The following is a 22,179-nucleotide window of genomic DNA, read 5'->3' as shown; positions in this document are numbered from 1 at the left end:
TTCAAGGTATTCCCAAGCAAGACAAAACGAACTAACTACAAGAAAATGGACACACAAATCCATAGTAATGTTTGTATCTTCAGAGTAAATGTTGATATCAAGCCCATTTCTGCTCTCTGAGATGCTCTGAGTGTTTGTTCATCTAAAAAGCAGCTCTAATTTACCTTCAACACTAAAATTCAGTGTAAGATTATCAACAGAGGGACAAACACATGTCTCACACTGAAAGCTGACAAGAGTCCAGACTCATTTTAGATCAGACTCACAGCTTGAATTTTATTCGTCTGTTTATACGGAATGAAAAACTCCCATGAATAATGAGTAAAGGGTTAATGTTGGCCAAGAACCGTTCAAGACTCTAAATCTGTGCTTTTGTATCATATAGATGGGACTCTGTGCTGTTTATGGGGTTCTCTTTCTCTTTAATTAAAGGACAGATTTTATAATAATGATAATATTAACAATTTTTTATCATGTTTAGAATGACGAATGCCGTCCCTTTGTAACGTTTCTGTTCGTTTTGATGCAGTCTAGGTCCCTCAGACCACAACATCTCATTGTAACCCACTTCAGAACTTCCTGCATTGGAATGCAGCAGTTATTCCATTGAAGCTTTTTCAGAGGATCTCTGAAGCATTCGCTCCTCCTGCTGGCGAAGACGAGACGTCTCTCACGCGCTCGCAACATCCAGCCCATCGACTGTCATCACGTAGAGAATGCCTCCGAGGCTGTTAGTGATCTGTCTGCCGTTCCCCTGCACCCAGACTAAACAGGATGTCGGATTCATGTCGATTATGCCGTGCATGTGTTTGAAATGCCTGTGTGTGTGATACTCGTGGCTCTGCCTCTGATGGTATCGCTGAGTGTAATTCGGCCGGGGCGGCCAGCCGTCATCAGCCCGGGTGTGATTTTATTAGCGTGCGTGCACGGGGGGCATTAAAAGGTCATCCTCATTCAGACAGACCCTGGCAGTGATCACCGAGGCTAATAAAAGCTCCAAGGCCCAGTGATGGCCTTAAAATTAAACTGGACTGCAAGAGCACCATGACGAACACCAATCAGGTGCGAGAATCACATTAAACCGTTAATTATACATCCAATAAATCGCAGGGTGAGAGGAAAGCATCCAGCGGTCCTGGCACAAAGGTTTCTCAAGCTACAGGTTACAATGGGCTTCTAGGGAAGGGTGATGATGACGTAACTGGAAACAAGGGCCCCGATTGGACGGACGGGAACCCGAGAAAATCTATAAACAAGTTATTAGTGAGGGGCAGATGAGATAGAAGTGTGCATGAAGAGAGAAGGAAAAAGAAGAGAAGAGAGGTCAGTTGAATTAAAGGCAGTGAGATCTGAGTCTGAAGAAAGGTGAGAGAAAATGATGAATGATGGAATGATGAAGGATCCTTTTCTTTTTAACAGAAACGTTTTAGTATAAAATTGAAAGAAAGTGAAAGAAACTTTAGGAAACCATGTTAATGTACGTGAATTTGTGTATATGATGTGAAACGTTCTGATCGGATAATGAACTTTGTGAACAAATTGTGTTGATTGTTTACAATGTCTGCTTAAAATGCCTGAAATGACAAATCTTAATAAAGAAAGCATCAGAGATGAGCGCGTAAACCTATCAGCTCATTGTATTGTGCATGCAAGAACTCGTGATGTGTTACACGATCCGTATTAAGCACAATAACCTCTTCTTCTTCTTCTTCTTCTTTTTCATGTGTCAAGCCGTACACCTTAGAACGTGTGTTCAATGTCAAAGCGAGATGCTGCACGTCTCCGTCTCGCGTCTAATTGAATTTCCACTGGCTTTTTTTAAAGCAACATTTTCCCATAAACTATTTCTGGCGAGGGTCAGTCCTGGTTGAACCGATTAGTGCTGCATCCTCTGCTTTTTGACAGGTTTGAAGTGTCAGTCCGATGCTTAGGATGATCCGGATTGCTGCTCACATGGTGGGGGGGTGGGTAGCGGTGTTGGGCAGGATGAATGTTGATGGTGGTAGGGGGTAGGGGGGATTTCTCTAGAGGGACGCGGTGCCTCTCTGTTCAGAAATAGCTGAATTATTTCCATCACTTTGACCTTTTTAATGAAGATGAGACGCCAGGGCTTGGACACATGTCGCCGCCTGGGAAGGGCAGGACTAATCCCGAGTCGCATTCCATCGAAAAAAAAAAGGTCTCGCAGGGCCTCACGCAGCATGAGGGGATGTGGGTTTGTTTCCAGCGTGACTCTCTTGCTGAAGCTTTTTATTTTAGAGGAAACGTCCTCATGACTTTAATAAAACATGACTATTTCAGATCGCTCTCTTTTTTTCTCTTTCTCTCTCTCCTTCTTTCTCTTGGGGTGTTTTACAGATGCGGATCTGGGAGTGTTTCACCCTGTTCTGTATCTTCATGATCGGCCCGCCACACGCCAGCACTGCGTCTATCATCCAGCAGCAGGTAACTGGATAAAAGTTCATCATGAGATTTCTCCGAAAATCCAAATCCAAATCCATCCATCTGTCCGTCCGTCCGTCCTTCACCGATGAATGAAATAAATTTCAGCCTGTTGCTTGTTGCTCTTTAGTTTAACATCTAAAAACATTTATTTTTTTAAAAAGAAGAAAGAAAGTAATGATCAGACACACATTTTAACTTTGATCCAAGGTTAATTCCTTTCGCTGTTACACCACTGAGGAGAAACAGAACAGCTGCTCAGCTCTGGGTCTCCGTTAGAAGAGAAATTCTTCTGGAAAATATTTAGAAATATCTGTGGATGTCAAAGCAGTCAAGGTCAAGTTCACTCTTAATTTAACACAAACCTGCTTGTTAAAAAAAAAAATTTTATACAGTGCTTATAATGATGTTATGTATTGAATTAAATCACACAATAATTTAAGTGAACTTAATTAAATTTGGCTGTTGGTTTTTCTGAAACAATTAAAATATGTTCTTTGGATTTTCACCAAATAACCAGCAACAAAAACAACTGTGAATAGATAGATTTTAGAAGCAGAATTTAAAAGCATTTTTAAGTAAGTGTCTTATTAAATTTATTTTTATTGTCATTCTTCTTCCTCTTCTTCTTCTTCTTTTTCTTCTTCTTCTTCTTCTTCTTCTTCTTCTTACTATTATTGTTATTGTTGTTGTTTTGTCATTTTTCCTCTTCTTCTTTATTATTATTATTATTATTATTATTATTATTATTATTATTATTATTATTTTCTTCTTCTTCTTCTTCTTCTTCTTCTTCTTCTTCTTCTTCTTCTTCTTATTATTATTATTATTATTATTATTATTATTATTATTTTCTTCTTCTTCTTCTTATTATTATTATTATTATTATTATTATTTTAATACTTTGGTTTATTTGATTATTAACTCAAAGTGTTTTTTTAAGGTTAAAATGAGGCTTTTAATTTTTCTGGAAAAGCTGCAACTTGTTTAAGAAAGCAGGTAATAAAGCATTAGAAATAAAAGTGAGCAATAAAAAATGAGCTAAAGTGATTTAGGGATCAAATGCAACCCCGGAACATGTTTGAAGTGCAAATTAGGCACTAATGCAATCAGTGGAATTGTGTAGATTTGAACTGAAAGTGAACCAGTTTTAATTTTAGTCCTTAAAATAACTGAGATAAGATCTGATCAGAGTCTGACAAAAAAAACAACAACACTCAGTCGTCACTCAGTTGCTGTCTAGCTATCAAATATAATTTAGATTTAAGCTTTTAAACAATTCCTTAAGATCTTAATGAATCAAACCACCTTCTTGTCCTCATCAGCATTTGCTAACATTAACATTTTTTATATTTATATTTATATTCATATTTATTCTTTTGACGATGAACAATTCTGGAAAAAAATATTGAGGAAAAAAAAGAGAATCTTCTGCTTTTCGCAGCTATAAAAGTTACTGATTCTGTAAATCCTTTAAATGTGCAGCCAAAAAACAAGGATTTCAGTGCTAGCAGCACACTAGCAGCACACTAGCAGCACATTAGCAGCACATTAGCAGCACACTAGCAGCACACTAGCAGCACACTAGCAGCACATTAGCAGCACACTAGCAAAACACTAGCAAAACACTAGCAGCACACTAGCAGCACACTAGCAGCACATTAGCAGCACACTAGCAAAACACTAGCAAAACACTAGCAGCACACTAGCAGCACACTAGCAGCACATTAGCAGCACACTAGCAGCACATTAGCAGCAGGCTTGTTGTTGCTAGGTGAGTGAAAACTTAGCCTAAGTCAGTACACATGTTCTTTTTGATGATCAGCCTCTTTAAATAATCCGACAGTAAAACGTCTGATTATTGTAGTAAAGTAACAAATCTACAGAAAGGTTTTTAATTCCAAAACAATCCCTACATGAGCTAATGCAGCCTGCTAATACGTTTCAGTTAGCTGAGCTAGCTAATGTTAAAGCATTAGCATACATGCTTGGACTTGCACATGAGCAGTATTTAAATAGAACAGAGCTAATAAACATGTTCTAATGAATGCTAACTAGATTAGTTATCAGTGCTCGATAGTGCATAAAGAAATGGCACCCCTTCAATACATGGAACATAGTCGTACAAAGCGATACATTCACAGCATCAAGTTTGATGCATCATTTCCTTCATTTTTGCTGTGTTTCATTAGGAAATAAGACTTTAACGCTGTGATTTTCTGATTCCGTTCTCAGAATCAAACACCTCTGCCTCCGAGCTCGATCCGTCTGGCTGATGTCACCGTACAGCCTTGCGGCCAACCCGAGACCAACGGCAAAGTCCAGCAGGATCACAGAAAATCCCGGGGCTTTCCCGAAGGAAAAAGTCCTCTGGACCCTCTGTCTATCAGCCCCGTGAAGCTGAAAAGAAACCAGAAAGAGAAGCAGAGGTACCACTCTGGCAGGCTGTTCGTTTTGTTTTCGTTTTTTTGTTTGTTTTTTTTAATGAAAGGTCATTGGGTGCACTTTTCTCTAAATATCCATCACGCCATCGCAGACTTCGGAGAAGCCTGAAGTTACTCAGGCGGTGATGCTGAGATCACACAGCCTCTAATTAAGGTGCTACGTTACCAGACGGCGTGTTGTGATAACAGACTGAGCCAGTCACAACTGATCCGCCAGAACAGACCGTTCGCGAGGAAACGCTTCCCAATGGTCCGTCATCCGCCGTGAATAGATCTAACAGCGAGGGTTCTCTAGAGAGCAAACGCTTCAGGCTGCGGGTTAAACAGAGGATTAAAGGAATATGATTAGAGATATGAACGGATAAAGTGGAGGTCCTGTGGACCCCTGTAGTGGAAACAATCTACACTGGCCCACACACACACACACACACACACACACAAGCTAGCATTCAGTTTATAGAATGAACTGACAGAAAATTTCCAAATGGCTCTATAGTTTTATATACAACCAGAAACTGCTTCCTATAATTTCTTCAACTGAGCTGCTGAATTGTGGATTCTGATTGGTTAGAAGAGTTTGAATGATTAACAGCTCTGACTTTACCACAGTTCCAAATTGCAGGTTTATATTAATGCACATGTTCTAACATGTTATAGTTCCCATAGTAACCGCTGGTTCGTAGGAACTCGTCCGGTGAGTTATTAACACTTAAAAGAATGGACTAGCAGCGAGATATTTCATATATCGTATAAGCAGTGTCCCATATGACGTCCTACGCACTTCCAATATGCCATACGTAATCTATCGTATAGCGCACGAATGTTAGAAGAGCGTATCGTATCGAATCGTCTCTCATGCCTATAACACTAACAAGAAGTATACAATGTTTTCAAGTCCAATGCACATAATGTGTAGCTTGGGATCATTTCAAAGTCTGTAAGAAGTCTCAACCACTGGCGTGTTGTCGGCCATCTTGAAATTTTCTCCCCTAGCATCAGCACCTGGTCTTCTACTGTATGTTACCAAAGCTGTGAGCGTCAAGTGTGTAAAGTTTGTGTCCAACATTCTACAGTGGGTTTTTTCAGGGTTGAGTATCCAGGTACTTCTTAGAGTTTTCAGCATGAAGACACTTCTCACACTGTTTATACTACACAATGGTGTAAGGTGTAAGTTTACAATTTGCGACACAACCTTAGATTCCAACACCACACGACTCCGCTTGTGTCCGGTTTCTCTCAAGGTTTTGTCATCATATCATTTCATCACCGTTGCCTCAGGCTTGTTTTTTCAGATTAATAAAAATGTCTTTTTTATTATTATTTATTTTTATATTTCTATAAAGCTTCTTTGTGACCCTTTGTCCATTGTTAGATGTGCTAGAATAATCGAATCGAATCAAAACACTGGTATAAAATATTTACCCAATGCTTTTGTTCGACATTCAAACATTAAATAGTTCCTCTAGATAGATTTTTTTTTATCTCCAAACCAGATCAAACCATCTATATAGAGAGAGATAGAATTGATGACCATATCGAACAATATAGCCATGTATTAATAAATCATCACACAGCTAAATCCATGCTAACTGCCTTTATTCCCCCAGCAGGCGGCCCAAGGGCTCTCAGAAAAGGCGAGGAGGAGGAGCAGGTTCACTTCAGATCACGAGCGGGCAAAACGCTTCATTCACCGAGGTCAGATCTGAGCAGAGTGCGTCTGTAGGTCCAACTGAAAAGACCAACAACACCGCCACCATCACTACCACCAGAAGCACCCAGCAACGTTTGGAGACATCCGGAGCCACGTCCATCACGAACACGGAGAAAAATCCATCTGGCAGAACGAGAACTTCTAAACCGGGGTCCAGGACCGGCTTCGTTCTTCCAATCGATCGCATCGGGCTCGGACGCCTACCAAGTGGAAGACGCTAGAAAATCAAACTTTTTTTTTTAGTTGTTTAGTTTATGTCTAAATGCTAAAGTTTTAGAAGTTTCAGATTGTTTGCAGTGGAAAATCTGTTTATTGTCTGAGAAATCACCGTAATATCGTGTTGCACTGAGTATCCAATACAGAAAGGGTTTGATTTCATGCAGAACATTGCACGAGTAGATCTCTGAGTGGATTTTCTGGTTTATTTAATGCAGATAAAAAAACTATTTTCAAATAAATATAAGTGGAATCTGTCAGAGAATGGGAGCCTTTTACGAGAAAACAGAATCCAGACCCAAACACAGGGATAGAAGACAGATGGGGTTTTATTAATAACAGCAAACAGTAAGAAACTGGGAGAAAAAAAACGAGCAACTAAAATACAAATTAAAAAACAAACAAACACATAAAACCGAGAACACTGGGTAACAAACGAGGGGACTGTCCAAACCAACATCACCAAATCGATGTTATTTTTAAAAGAAAAGAATGTAGTGTTCATTAAATGGAATTAAAAGACTTTTTTTTTCAATTGTGGTATTTATTTCTCTGTATAACAAAATCTTATTTATTGGATTTCTAAACCTATTGATAGTATTTGCACATTACTTTGAAGACACCATCCTAAATGTTGTAGTTTGAAGCTAAATCCGACAAACAAACATATAAATGTATAAGTTTCATAAATCAGCTTGATATTGATAAGAATTCTTAATTTACAGCAAAATATAGATGTAAAAAACAAACAAACAAACAAAAAAATTAGGCCTCAATCGGGTCCCAACAATAACATTATACACAAGTTTATCATGTGGAGTAAAAAAAAAGAAGGCAACAATTCAGTAAAAGTGTATAAAAAAATACTAAAATTAAACTTTCAGACTTTTGGGATTCATCATTTCTGTATTCACTTGTAATTCCCATCACAGAATAATCCACTTTTTAAAAAGAAGAAAAGAAGCTTATTCATTTTTTAATCCTGTTATAATTTTATACATCATCAAAAAGAAATACAGTGATATCCTGCACCACTTATATCTTATCTACACTATATATTTAAAAAAAAAAGTTTTTTGTGCATGTGAAGTTTATAATCATCATCTATAGGCAACTGTTACATCCCAGCTGTGATATACTTACAGTTTAATTATACAATACACCAAAATTATAAAATACACCTTGGGCTTGATTGCAGTTTTAACAGAAAGGAAGCAAGAAAAACCAGCAAAGATTCAGGAAAGAAATGGACAGAAAATGAACAGAAACATCAAGATCCTGAACTGCATTTATATATGGAGTCTAACTGATGAGTAAAAAAAACACCAGCGACTTCCCCACACGACTCAGCAGGAGGTGTAAAGCAATAAAATCCATTTAGCAAGATGTAGATGTTTCTACAAGAGCGTTAGGTCTCCTCTATAAAATGTCCAATGACCATTTCGTATGAAATAAAATGAGGCTTAAAATATCCATGCTTTGGAGAAGTGTGATGTTTTAAGGACCCTGGAGAGCTCCACACAGCAGCGCTGTTTCTAGCAACCTGAAACATTTAGCTTCTGTAAAACGCTTCATCCTGACCAGGGTCACGGAGATCCAGAGGAGAAGTGATGATGCTGCCTGGAAGCGACACCGGTTTGTCACGAAGCAACCTGAACTTTCATTAGAAATGCTATGAATGTAAAGCGTGGATCTTTTCAACAAAAATGCACATTTAATTCACTAAGACTAGCTCCTGTGTTAGAGGATTTTTATAGGTTTGAGCAATGTGGTATTTTTTGACCTTGGTGAAGTGTTTCACAAAGAAAATTTTTAAAACTAAAAATCACTAATAAAGAATCTTTTGCTATGTTTTTACCAGCAAATACTGAAATATATTACCAGAAATATATTTATCTAAGAATATGTTTTAGGATGTCTTTCTTTTGAGGCCTGGTGAGCTTAATATGAGCTTAATAATATAATAAGAATAATAATGAGATCAGCAAAACTACACACAGGTTTATGACATAATGAGGCTTTGTTTGCTTGAGTCAAATGGGACATGTCACAAGCAAACGAGTTGGCTCATTGACTTTTGGGCTCTTTTCTTTTTTATTTTCTGTCAGTTCATTATTCTTTCTTTCTTTCTTTCTTTCTTTCTAGGCAATCTTGTATTTCTTGTACTGTAATTTAATCAAGTTGTTTTAAATGGTTGTTTTTCTTTCTTTCTTCTCTTCCTTTCTTGCACAGACAGAGCAGCACAATATGATGATGATGATGATGATGATGATGATTATTATTATTATTATTATTATTATTATTATTATTATTATTATTACTTGTTTGTAGTTCCATTCTGGCTGATTTTGTTTTCTAGTTTTTATAACTTAATCAAACTTTATAGAAATTAAAAAAACAGTGTCACCGGTTACACTCTCAGTAAGCCGTTTATGTCGACTAAGCTGAATCAAATGAGTCGACTCTCTGTAAAGAGCCAAATGAGTTTTCTCTGTGTTAAGAGCCAAATGAGTCGACTCTCTGTAAAGAGCCTATCAATAAGACGTGTCGGATCATGATTGTGACCTCACTGTTTAGCGCATGCGCTTTGCGACCGGAACGAGCTTCGTTCTCTTCCAAAACAGATTAGACAACCGTGTGAGAGAGAAAAACAACAGCGCTTGAATAATTTCACGCGTATTGGATTGTTTTCAGCAACATGGGAGGCGGTGATCTTGTACGTATTTTGCTAAGCTAACTAAATAATTTAAATAAATATGTTAGAAATTTTCCGCCTCGATAAAGCTGTTTAGCTTAGCTTGTTGTGCTAATTAGCCTAGCAAGAAGCTAATTAGCTTAGCAAGCAGCTAATATACTGTTAGGCTAATTCGTGTGCGGTTATTTCTTTCATTTTAATGATTAATATGTGGTTTATGACATAGATTCATGAACATAAAAACGCCTAGGAATAAAATGTGTACTAAAAGTGTGCTGTACATTGGGGACTAAAAGACAAAAACATTAGCATTACTACATCCTGAGATCTACATGGCATTGTCACCCTTATTTGTATTTTAATATGATATAGTGTTTTGGTGTATAGAAGGAAAGATGTAAAGAAGAGACTATACTAAAGTAAAGATGAAGTGAGGACTAAATTCCACTACACGCCTGATAGAATGACGTGTGACAGAACAGATTTTAATAGATGTAGGTCATTCAGGATTGATTTGATGTCAATCAGACGAGCTGTTCAGTTTATAATATGTGAATTTAATCTATGCGCATGTAATCCATGGCTCTTAGTTTCATGTTTTATTTATTTATTTTTTCATTTCCTCAGAACTTGAAGAAAAGCTGGCATCCGCAGACGCTGAAGAACATCGAGCGTGTGTGGAAAGCCGAGCAGAAGCACGAAGCCGAAAGAAAAAAGATCGAGGAGTTGCAGAAGGAACTGAAAGATGAGCGAGCTCGAGAGGAAATCACGAAATATGCGCAGGAAACCGGCGCCGTAAAGTGCGTTCAGAGAATTCTTAGTTCATACAGTAAAAACACAATATATTTTCTGCATTATGTTGTGTCTGAGTCTCTTGTAAAACTGCATTATTTTGTACATTCAGAAAAAAAGATGAGAGACTGGACTGGATGTACCAGGGCCCCGGAGGACAGATCTCCCGCGATGAATACCTCCTGGGCCGTCCCATCGATAAGCAGATCACAGAGCAGTACGAGGAACCCGAGAGTGGGCCGTCCGCTGAAACCGGCCTCTTGCCCGGCTCCATCTTCAACTCTACCACCTCCGTCTCCACCCTGGACATGGCCTGTAAGATACGAGAGGATCCGCTGTTCGAGATTCGGTGAGCAGAACCTGGGTCTTTAAAATTCATGTTGATTCACAGTGTAACAAAGCTCTTGTGTGTAATAACATCTCTTCTGTCCATTTCTAGTAAACGAGAGGAGGAAAAAAAAAGGAGCGTTCTCACAAATCCTGTTAAAATGAAAGAGATCCGCAAAATGGTGAGTCCTCTAAAAGTCCTTCAGGTCTTTACAAAGCGTACAAAATTTCTGCGATTACAAAGCGTCACGCTGTTGTTTTTCTTTCCGTAGTTACGTGAAAATATAGAAAAAGACAAAAAGAAGAAAAGGAAGAAGGATAAAAAGGAAAAGAGAGACGATAAGGAAAGGAGGAAGGACAAGAAACACAAGCGGAGGAGTTCCAGCTCTGATGAGGGAGACAGAAAGCACAGGTAGAGATGAACTTGTGATTACTTTTGGTTTGTTTATTTCCTGTTGATCATATTTCTTTTCATGCTTAAGGACAGTTTGACAGCCTAGAATATTTCATAGATGCTTTAATTAGAGTTAATATCACCGCAAATCCTGAGAATCCCGTTTTATTGACATCAAATTCTGTTTGTTCCATAAGGTCAAAGGAGGAAAATGGATTCTCAAAGTCACATTCACATTCACAGAAATCCGGTTACGGACTGCAGGTGTGTATCTTCGTTCACTCGCGCGTCCTTTCAGCTCATGCGGTTAGTCAGCAGCTGATTAGGTTTTTGTTTTCTCGTAGTTACCAGCAGGAGCATGGTCGGAGTCGAGCCACAGGAGGGACCGGAGTCGCTCTCCACTGTGTTCCAGAGAAGAAAAGAGGAATCGTTCACCTCACGATCCAGACAGGAAACACAAACCTAAAGCGCAGAGTCCAAGCAGGCCCAGACAACGCTATCAAAGACCACAGAGCACCAACTACAGCAAGTACGCTTTAAATCACGCACATACACATGCACACACTAACGATGCTGCTGCTATTTAAATTTCTTTTTATATATAAATGTTCCAAAGAATCTCCATTCAGGTAAATGTGCGATAAATTGGTTATTGCATTTAGTCCAGAGTCACTGATTTACAAATGGGAACGTAAAAGAAACGTTTCTCTTTTGTTTCATTCATTCATTTTACAAAGGAATATTAGAAATATCCAAGACCCATTTTGTATTTCCCCATCCATCTGCCTCCACTAAGATAAACTCGCACTGTGTCTCAAATCGGATACTTCTGTACAATTCTAGACTGTTTTTATTTTCGAACACTGACCAATTTTTCTTATTAGAGTTAATATATGATTTCAAAAACCTTTCACGTGACTTTCAGACCTACCAATATCTCTGGTTTATGTACCAGCACTCTGGATGTTTTATACTCACTTGTATTATACACATACATGATAAAATGTTCAACAGTAGTCCTACATCATAAATCTTGCCTATATTATAAAAATGTACAGTGATCAAAGGCCTGGGTTTGCAGAACACTCAATCGTTTTCCCTGAACGTTCGGGAACATCCGATTAACGAGTTAATATCTCCTCTCTCAGGCGTCTCTCGGCCGAAGAGCTGGAAAAAAGGAGGAAAGAGATGATCGAGTTCGCCAATGAGAGAGAGAAGGAGAGAGAGAGCAATGTGAAGAGGTACAAACGACAAGACGAGCAGGAGAAGGAGCGAGATAGCAGGACCAAGCAGAGCGACCAGGCCACATTCATACAGTAAGTGTGAGCTGCGACACGTGACCTGACGTGATGTGACGTCCTGATGTCACGCGTGATACATTCTTTCTTCTCTCTGTGCAGTAACATGAAGCTGGAGAGTGCAGCTACCTCGTCTGTGGAGGATCGGGTGAAGAGGAACATCCACTCCATTCAGAGGACCTCTGCCTCTCTGGAGAAGAACTTCATGAGAAGATGAGCGGCGATAAAAAAAAATGTAATAAAACAGGAAAAAATTGGATTGTCTTTGTCATGCGTTGTATTCTGACCTTTTTTTTTTTTACTCATTTTAATCATTCATTTCTGTATATTTTTGTATTTTTAAAGAGATTAAAAAAATCCATGTACTGTATTTTATTCAGTGTACAGAATCCTCATGTCGCAAATACACAATCATTGTATTTATCTAAATAAAATCAGCAGTGAAATGTCTTATTTTTAAATATATGATATGGAAAAAATGATCTAAAACAATCGTTTGTTGGATGTTAGTCTTGTTATATTCACACTTTATCACACGAGCCGATTACTTTCCCGTTTGTAAATCAGGAACAGAATCCTGAACAGTCATCAATAAATACAATTAGAGAAAACCTTAGAACTAATTGAAGGCTGATTTTAGACGAGACCTGAGCATCAAGACCATGTAATTGGATGTTTTATTCCTCTTGTGAACATAAACTGGCCTTGTTTATGTAAGGAGACTTTTCATGGTTCACAGAGATGCTAATCTGTTTAGCTACAGTTAAGTCTGTCCACGTGGCAGCCATCTTGCTAAGTCTGGTGTTTATTGTTAGAATCTTTGCCAACAAAACTAATATCTTTTTTATTATTATCTCCGCATCAGTCACCATTTTGAGCTTTACACTGTACCTCAGTTATAATTTAAACCCTGTTTTCTCATCGCCAATACAATACAATCCTTATTGCTCACTAGAGGCTAAGCTAATAAGTTTTGGAAGCTTGTAAGAGGTTGTTTGTTAGCTAGCTTAGCCGAGCGGTACCTTGAATTTAGTTAAGATTGTGTTTGGTATTTTATGTTATAAATGTCTTTCTTTTTCTTTCAAATCATTAAAACAATAGTCATTGCTATCTACAGGCTAAGCTAATATAAGTTTTAGCCCCTATGGATAAGTGGTTGCTTGTTAGCTAGCTAGCCTTAAGATGTAGTTAAAATTGTGTCTGTTTAGCATTTTTATCTGTTCTAATGTTCTTAAGGTTTTACATAATGGTATATTTTTTTCCTGAATGTTTTTGTAGATTTGATCAGGGAATAACGGCGGATCACGAAACATCTTAGCTTCATGCGAATCTTCCAAAACCGAGCCTTAGCACAGATACACGCAAACACACACACACACACTTCTATTCGTTGATGCTGTATTGTTTATTTTAAGCAGTTTGTGCTTCAGAGCAGGATAAAACCGGCACCCAATATTGAGACATGTTCTACAATTTCTACAGCTGCTAAAATGAGAAGAATTAACAGAGGCTCTGGTGTGCTTGAAGTCAGACTATGAGCATGTCTGCTTGTGTCAGAGGTGTAAGCTGATGGGAAGGGAAACAGTGAGTGATTCGCAGCATAATAACGGTCTAAATGGTGCCTCTGGCTCCTGGGTCTACATCAGCTCAGCATGCTGTCCTGGACTTCCAGAAGTAGTTCATACAGTTGACTGGTTTGGTCGTTGCCGTGTTGTCTCTCCTCACAAGCTCCATCCTGCTATGAGGGGCTTCTTCCACCTGAACGGGCGTGAGCTCGTTGTTACTGAGCATCCACTGGAGCTCAGGGAGAGTGAGTCTCTCTGGTACCTGAACAAACAATTAAACACCACAGTTTCACTGTAAGAAAACTGGCATAAAACTAAACTGAAATACTGTATAGTAAAGACCTTCTGCCCTTCAACACCACAATCATCAATGAATCCCTAACATCTGGTTATGTTCCAACTACCTTCAAGAGAGCAAGTATTATTCTCAACCTGAGGAACCTGCTCTGGATCCATCAGACATTAAGAACTAAACATCAGACCGGTATCACTTCTGCACGACTTGTCGCACAATCTCTCAGGGTAAGATGTAGATAAACATCAAGACTCTTTTCTGTTCTGGCACCGAGGTGGTGGAACGAACTTCCCCTAGATTTCACTTACCATCTTCAATCGACAGGTGAAGACCAACGTCTTCCTGAAACATTTAAACTTTCCCTGTTTGTTTATGTGTTTATTTAAAAATGAATCAGCACTCAATGTGAAACTAATGTCCGAATATATTATATATATTCTTCATATTAAGAATGTTGCACAAAGGTTTTTACAAAATGGCCGCCATCCTGTCACAATGCTAGAGTTTTCAGCTTCATGGTTTTGTGCATGTTCTTATTGATTATCGTTGGTCACAAAACTAGATGTAGTTTGCGACGGATTTTAATTTACTCATTCAGCTGTTTTGTTTGTGTAGTTTAAAAACCTGACATTTCTCTGAGCAAAATGTTTATTTGTTTTCAAGAACAAACGCTATATAAACTAGCATAAAGCTAGCCAGCTACATTTAGCCTCTGATTCCACTTTGTGTCCAGTCAGTATTATTGTTAGTGCTTGAGATGTCCTGTTACTGAAACTGACACAATAAATAAGAGCAGATTTAAAGCTTATACTATTTTACACTTAACCTTAAATATTAAACTGAAGCACGTCTGAAAAATACACGGCTAAACACTTGGCCAAAGTCATTAGCTTTTTTAAATTCAATTTGATTCTTTCCACACAGAAACCTGCTCTATGTTGCTCTAGAATTGCCACATCACTATCTGATGCATTTTACAGACGTTCTTGAGTCATACCTCTTCTCCGAGCGGGATGTTGCGAGCATCTTCCAGAGCTGAACTCAATATCACGTGAGGCCGACCGCATGACACGACGCCGACGGCCGAGACCAGGCACATGAGGGCCAGAGCGAGACGTAGAGGTGAAGACGACATCTTCCTGGTCTGTTTTAAGTACCTTTGTGAGGATTTTGTGCTGTTTTTGATTTCTGTTGCTTGTTCAGTTTCTCTTCGGTTTGTGGGTCTGATATTTATACTCCTGCCTCCTTCACCTCCTAATGAAATCATTTTCGCTTGGAAAAGTTTTATGACTCGGAGTCTAGAATTCGACCGGATTACTGATCGACTTTGTAATTTTTCCATCAGCTAATAGGTCTGTCATCGCTGCCCAAACAAAGAGTGCCGTCACATCAAGTGACTCGAGTTAATAAACTGCAAACCGGCGTCTGCTGCATTGCTGTGTTTCTACAGTGACCAATTCCTCAATGACCCCATCAGGTCATCATCAGGGCCGTGTTACCTGGATACATGCGGTCGACTGTGGCTGGTTTATATCATCCACTAGCATCCAGATTTAATCGACTCATCTCTCTGGTAACGGTGCAGCGTGGCCTGTCCATTTTAAAAGAACTTCATCAGAATTGCATTACTTTATTGCTGACTTACTCGCGGCAGTTCCGCACAATCTAAACTTAATTAAAATGTAGTTATTTTAGCCTAAAGACAGGAAAAGATATCTGTTCTAGGAGAAGGTTTAATGTTTCAGTGTCAGATTTTTTTGTCTTCTTCTTATTATTATTATTGATTTGTCTTATTTGTCTTATTAACTTGAAAGAAATTAGCTTTTATAGTGTACATGATGACATGGCTAATCCTGTCACTGTTTTGGACTTGGGCTTAACTTTAGGAGAACACAGACTTATGTAAACTGGATTTACAATATCATGGGCTTTGACCTTAGCTTATTACCTAAACATCTGGATAGTAGCTGAAGGAGTCGAGGTAATAGATCCGTCTGCCACGGCTATAAAACTTATTGAAGGGGATTTGAATGGGGACTGTGGATGTTCTGATGCACATGTGTTTACTGAACTGTTTAACACAAACATTATGAAGGTCCTTGCAGCTACTAAGACAGCTGACTTCAGATTGGACTAAACTTTGGATCTCCTGGTTCTGGTTTGAGTACAACGATCGATTTTCTCAGTTACTGAATTGTCAGTAAAGTGCAAAGTTTACAACCAGAGACTTGCTTTTCAAGTCAGTTTTCAACAAAAATATAATTTAATATAGTATGAGCTTTGGGTTTGGGGTCAAGTATTTGCTTCTGCTGCTGTTATTGCATAACTGCCCTTGAAGACAAAAACGTCTCTCTAATTTGAGCCTTTTCTGATGGGTCACAAAAAGCTGTAGTATTCATTCATTCATTCGTTCATTCATTTTCTACCGCTTATCCGAACTTCTCGGGTCACGGGGAGCCTGTGCCTATCTCAGGTGTCATCGGGCATCGAGGCAGGATACACCCTGGACGGAGTGCCAATCCATCACAGGGCACACACACACTCTCATTCACTCACACACACACACACACACACACTACGGACAATTTTCCAGAGATGCCAATCAACCTACCATGCATGTCTTTGGACCGGGGGAGGAAACCGGAGTACCCGGAGGAAACCCCCGAGGCACGGGGAGAACATGCAAACTCCACACACACAAGGCAGAGGCGGGAATCGAACCCCCAACCCTGGAGGTGTGAGGCGAACGTGCTAACCACTAAGCCACCGTGCCCCCCAGCTGTAGAATTATTTAAATCTTTTATAGTTTGTATTGTGCATGTATTATATTTTGAGATCTCTATCTCGGTTATAACAGAAGAGTTACATCACCTGGTTCACATGAGCTCTATGCGCTAGAGTTTTCAGTTTCAACAAAAATCAGTCAAACGACTCATTCACGTACAAAGTCATGAATCGCATAGAATTTATTGTTCAAAAAAAAAAGCAAATCACTCTCCGCTCACCAGGAAGCCCCGAGTCATCTGGATTATTATCTGAACTTTTACTCTTTATAAGGTTTGGAATCATTTCAATAACTTTAATAAAAAGGCAACAGGTGAACATGTCTTAAATTTTTTTTAAATGTGCCGACTGTTTTCTTCACAGTGTAATGTTGGAGGTCTTGCCATCACTCACACACTTTCACAGTTAGTATTTCTGTGAAGACAATTCGCATGAAGCTAAGATGGGTCAGATTTATTTAGATATGGCAGGACAGGAGGTGCAGTTCGTGGCCTAATGGTTAGAGTGTCTGATTTGTAACCCAAAGGTTGTGGGTTCGAGTCTCGGGCCGGCCACGACTGAGGTGCCCTTGAGCAAGGCACCAACTGCTCCCCGGGTGCCACAACATAAATGGCTGCCCACTGCTCCGGGTGTGTGTTCCCGGTGTGTGTGTGTTCACTGCTGTGTATGTGCACTTTGGATGGGTTAAGTGCAGAGAACAAATTCTGGGTATGGGTCACTGTACTTATTCGTATGTCACGTCACCTTCAAACTATATGGACAACCAATTCATTTCTGGGTTAGAGAGCATCGTGTCATCGGCCACCCCCCACCCTCCACCCCAAACTTTTCCCTGAGGATTTTCCTGCATGTCATTAAACCTGTACAATTCATTTAAACGAACCTCTTGTCACATAACAAGAATCCAGAAAGTTTAAACTCCTGTTCTGAAGATTTACCTCACGGCTTCACCTCCGACTGTTACTAAGCCCTGACACTGGAGACTCCTTCCCTTCCATAAATGTTAAATGAACATCAACGAAAAAACAAAAAACAAAAAACATAATAAAGATTACATCTATTTCTGTAGACCAAATTAGTTCATATAGAAATGATAATGTGTCGACGCATTGACATATTAATATTATAGCTTCTCTAATAATATACGTATATTGTAGATATATGTGTGTATATTACAGGAAATATGGAAAAATAGTTATAGAGAAGAGCTTTTGTTTGCTGAGCCAGTAATGAGGTAGAATTTTTGTTATTTTTAACTATTGATAATAATAATAATAATAATAATAATCATCATCATCATCATCATCATCATTTTATAGATTTTATTTAAGAAATTGAATCTCTTTTCCTATCTTTCTCCTGTTATAGTACAGACACGCTGTGGCCGCTAGGTGGCAGTACAGGAAAGAAAAGAAAAGCTCTCTAGTAACAGGTTCTTCGATCTCCTCTAAAGGCTGTTGAGGCTGGAAGCTTATTAGATCATCATAGTATTATTATTTTGTGGTGCTTCTTAGCAAATACCTTGCAATGAGTTAAAAAAAATTTATTTAACATGTTAATTACAGGGGGTGCACGGTGACTTAGTGGTTAGCACGTTCGACTCACGCCTCCAGGGTTGGGGGTTCGATTCCCGCCTCCGCCTTGTGTGTGTGGAGTTTGCATGTTCTCCCCGTGCCTCGGGGGTTTCCTCCGGGTACTCCGGTTTCCTCCCCCGGTCCAAAGACATGGATGATAGGTTGATTGGCATCTCTGGAAAATTGTCCATAGTGTGTGAGTGTGTGAGTGAATGAGGGATTGCCCTGTGATGGGTCGGCACTCCGTCCAGGGTGTATCCTGCCTCGATGCCCGATGACGCCTGAGATAGACACAGGCTCCCCGTGACCCGAGAAGTTCGGATAAGTGGTAGAAGATGAATGAATGAATGTTAATTACAATCAATAAAATAATCAAAAGCATCTCTGAATTTAAAAAAATAACCAAAACTACAGCTTGCATCCGGTAAGTCTTATGAATTTGAGAGCAGGAATTAAGTTGCAGCTCTTTAGAAATAAAACTAAATGGAATAGTTTGGTGAAAAATTCACTTAGCCCAGGACAGATTTGGTGTCCTGAGTTTACTGCTTTCTACTTTAGATCTGCTGCAGATCTGCAAGGAAGATCTATGGTGCAGATCGCTAAAAGGCCTCTTCTGCTTTTCTCATGCTCTCGGGATGTTCAATAAGCGCTCGGTTATCCTCAAACCTGATTTACAGCACAGCGTGTCTCGCTTTTCTGAGACGTATGAAGGTGCTGAAAAACTTTAAGAGCTTTAAAAACCAATAAACGGATTGTGAAATCAATTCTAATTGAAACAGTCCGAGAGTGTGGAGATGCTTAAACAGATAGAACGGAGAGGTTTAAAGTGATTCTCTGAGACACTCGCTGGCTCCGACTGCAAAGTACTGAACACGATATTGAAAGACTTTCAGCCGTTCCTGGAAATAAATCATTATAATCGTCTAAGTGAGAAGAGATTAAAGCATTGGGAGTCTTATTAACTCATACTGTTAGCTTGTGCTAACTGAATAATGACAGATATGCGAATATTAAATCTGACTGAAGAATGACTTCAGGTCAGGTCCTGGGCTCCTGCTACAGCCTGTACTTTACTTTACTTACATTTTCTTTCTTTCTTACTTTCTTTTTTTTTATTTCATTTTATTTGTTATTGTTGTCCTCATGTTTTTAGCATTTTTCCTTGCAATCTAAGTCTTTTTTTCTTCTTGTCATCTTAAAGCTGTGGTCCCCAACCCCCGGGCTGCGGACCGGTATCGGTCCGTGGACCAAATGGTACCGGGCCGCCCAAGGAACATTAAATTATTTCCATTTTATTTACTGTGGTGTATTTCTCTTGGGTTTGTGCGACATTCCATGGACGAGAGGTTAACCGGGAGCTGAGAGACGTCACCTAAAGCCGCACCAATACCGCGCATGCGCAAAATATCGTGATATCGGGCCGGGTTTAGGTGACGTCTGGAGCTGAGCGGCTGCAAGCAGTGGCGTTGTAGCTTTGGTGGAGAGAGAAGGTGTGTATCGCTGTTCTCTCTGTTCACCGGTACTTTCTCCCACAAATTTGTAAAAATGAGTACGAAACAGACGTCGTTAAAAAGTTAGAAACTCTGCCGGTGTTCTGGATTAAAGTCATGGCGGAATACCCTGAGATTGTCACCACAGCACTTAAATCCCTATTGCCATTTCTGACATGCTATCTGTGTGAAGCGGGGATTTCTGCAGTGACGGCAACCAAAACAAAACAACGGAATAATCTGGACATAAGCAACACACTTCGGGTGTCATTGTCTCCTATTACCCCAGATGGAACCGTCTCGTTGTAAAGAAACAAGCTCAGGGTTCTCATTGATTTAGCGTTGTAGTGAGTTAAAAAGGCGTGTTTAAATACAATTAAATTAAAATTATTAATTTTAATTTAATTGTATAGCCGCCAACCCCACCCCCAGCGGGCCACGGTAAAATGATCAAACATTAACCGGTCCGCGGCGAAAAAAAGGTTGGGGACCACTGGCTTAAAGGATTGACTCCTTATTACTTCTGTGGTCATTAATGGTGAAGAAGTGAAACACAAGTTAAAGTGAATAAGTTTTTATATCATTTTGACTCCAAACCATTGGTCCAGATTTACACGTTTATGCTAAATATTTCTGTAAGTTAAGAGGAGCTCTTTTTCCATATTCACTTTTCTAGGCCCCCCGGGGCCCGATGGAGAGCCAGGTTTTTCAGGGCCAGTTTTTGGCACTGTGCTCACCCTTCTCTCGCTGTGACAATGGCAAATCCTAATGGCTGAGCACCAATAACCCTTTTCCCATAATTCTTGTATCGTATAGAGCAATTTATGGATACATCAGCTGCTGTGTGGTGTAAGAAGCTCCGGGTCCAGCAGTTGGCCATCCACAGCCAGAACATCAGCGTGCCCGGCTGTCCGATCGGCCGGAGCAGTCTATGGCTTGGCTACTCGTTCCTCATGGCGAGAGTGTCCTTGCTGTTACCATGTACTCTTATTGCTATATCTGTGGGCCAAAAATGCATAATAGAAAGAAAGGCAGTGCTTTTGGAAGGGAATTTTTTGGAAGGCTTGTTTGGTAGGTTGACTTTCCCCTAATGAGGTCCAGTGTTTAATCAGGTCACCTTTAAAAGCCCTTCACTTAAGTTTTCTATTCTGATAGTGTAATTTGAATACATCAGTTGATATTTGGGCCAGATATCTTTACATCATTAACATCCTTGTTTGTGTTGTTGTGTTATTTTTTCTGATTATTCTTTATATTTACTGATCAACATGAATATTTCTGTCCGGATCTGCTTTTGGATTTAAACCTGAAGCATTATATCTAGTGTATGCTGCATGTTACACTACTATTGGAGTCGAAGCAAGACCTGTGTTTTCTATCCCGTCACTCTGTTGATGAAAATTGTGGTCAGTCACTCACACACTCACACACTACAGACAATTTACCAGAGATGCCAATCAACCTACCATGCATGTCTTTGGACCGGGGGAGGAAACCGGAGTACCCGGAGGAAACCCCCGAGGCACGGGGAGAACATGCAAACTCCACACACACAAGGCGGAGGCGGGAATCGAGCCCCAACCCTGGAGGTTGGACTGGAACTAGAACCTAACATTTCCTGGCCAATGTCTACAGCTTCTGCCATGTTTGTATGAAGCAGTAATGACCTAAAGTGACCAGGTCAGCGAAGTTCATTACCAAACGTCTTCAATTTATGATTTATTCTAATGAGCTATAATATTAACAGTCTGACTCTAGAAACGCATCTTTAGTATTCTAAACATCGTGAATTCACACATTCAAATCACGCTACATGTTTACCTAAACATAGCTATTTTTATCATTCGGTTGTTTACTTAATTCTCTGTTATATGACTCCTTTATTTGTGGTATGGATCTTTGTATCTCATTTATATGCCATCAGTAAGGTTCGGAACATTCCAGAAACATTTGACTGCACTAATCTAGTGCACTTGCTAAATGAGCGGAAGCTTTTTTTGCTATTATTTTTAGCTAGCTATCTTTTTAAATAATAGACAAAATTTAAGCAGAAACTTTGATGTGCTAGAAAACAGGTTATCTTCATGGAAGCTTGGCTGTGGTCAGCAAGATACTGATCTTATTTGTAATAAAATGTGAATATTTGTTTCGT

The 22,179-nt window shown here is 39.4% G+C and overlaps 3 protein-coding genes across 5 annotated transcripts; 2 read left to right on the top strand and 1 right to left on the bottom strand.

Annotated features, from left to right (window-relative positions):
• The first annotated feature begins 1,129 nt into the window (after positions 1-1,129).
• On the top strand, positions 1,130-7,324 carry LOC113650120. 3 transcript variants are annotated; one of them, XM_027158209.2, is made up of 4 exons: positions 1,130-1,365; positions 2,359-2,445; positions 4,678-4,871; positions 6,497-7,324. In XM_027158209.2, the coding sequence occupies exons 2-4, from the start codon at positions 2,359-2,361 to the stop codon at positions 6,816-6,818; spliced, it is 603 nt and encodes a 200-aa protein (XP_027014010.1). In that variant the 5' UTR covers positions 1,130-1,365; the 3' UTR covers positions 6,819-7,324. The 3 variants fall into 3 exon arrangements, with proteins under 3 accessions (XP_027014010.1, XP_047662108.1, XP_047662107.1); XM_047806152.1 differs by having other exon boundaries at positions 1,134-1,323; positions 6,494-7,322; XM_047806151.1 differs by having other exon boundaries at positions 1,138-1,365; positions 6,494-7,320.
• Positions 7,325-9,370: 2,046 nt separating this feature from the next.
• On the top strand, positions 9,371-12,769 carry cwc25 (CWC25 spliceosome associated protein homolog). The gene is made up of 9 exons (XM_027158178.2): positions 9,371-9,529; positions 10,136-10,308; positions 10,413-10,649; positions 10,740-10,809; positions 10,900-11,039; positions 11,219-11,285; positions 11,366-11,550; positions 12,170-12,337; positions 12,422-12,769. Exons 1-9 carry the CDS (start codon positions 9,512-9,514, stop codon positions 12,534-12,536), a joined length of 1,173 nt encoding a protein of 390 aa, XP_027013979.1. The 5' UTR covers positions 9,371-9,511; the 3' UTR covers positions 12,537-12,769.
• A 936-nt stretch (positions 12,770-13,705) lies between these two features.
• On the bottom strand, positions 13,706-15,430 carry sst2 (somatostatin 2). Its single transcript, XM_027158296.2, has 2 exons — positions 15,177-15,430; positions 13,706-14,146 (listed from the first exon to the last, which is right to left on the bottom strand). The coding sequence occupies exons 1-2, from the start codon at positions 15,312-15,314 to the stop codon at positions 13,967-13,969; spliced, it is 318 nt and encodes a 105-aa protein (XP_027014097.1). The 5' UTR covers positions 15,315-15,430; the 3' UTR covers positions 13,706-13,966.
• Positions 15,431-22,179: the final 6,749 nt, after the last annotated feature.

Source organism: Tachysurus fulvidraco, chromosome 22 (assembly GCF_022655615.1).
Source record: "Tachysurus fulvidraco isolate hzauxx_2018 chromosome 22, HZAU_PFXX_2.0, whole genome shotgun sequence".
Taxonomy (NCBI): domain Eukaryota; kingdom Metazoa; phylum Chordata; class Actinopteri; order Siluriformes; family Bagridae; genus Tachysurus; species Tachysurus fulvidraco.
Note: the sequence above shows the minus strand (reverse complement) of the source record. Positions and strands in the feature narration are given on the sequence as shown.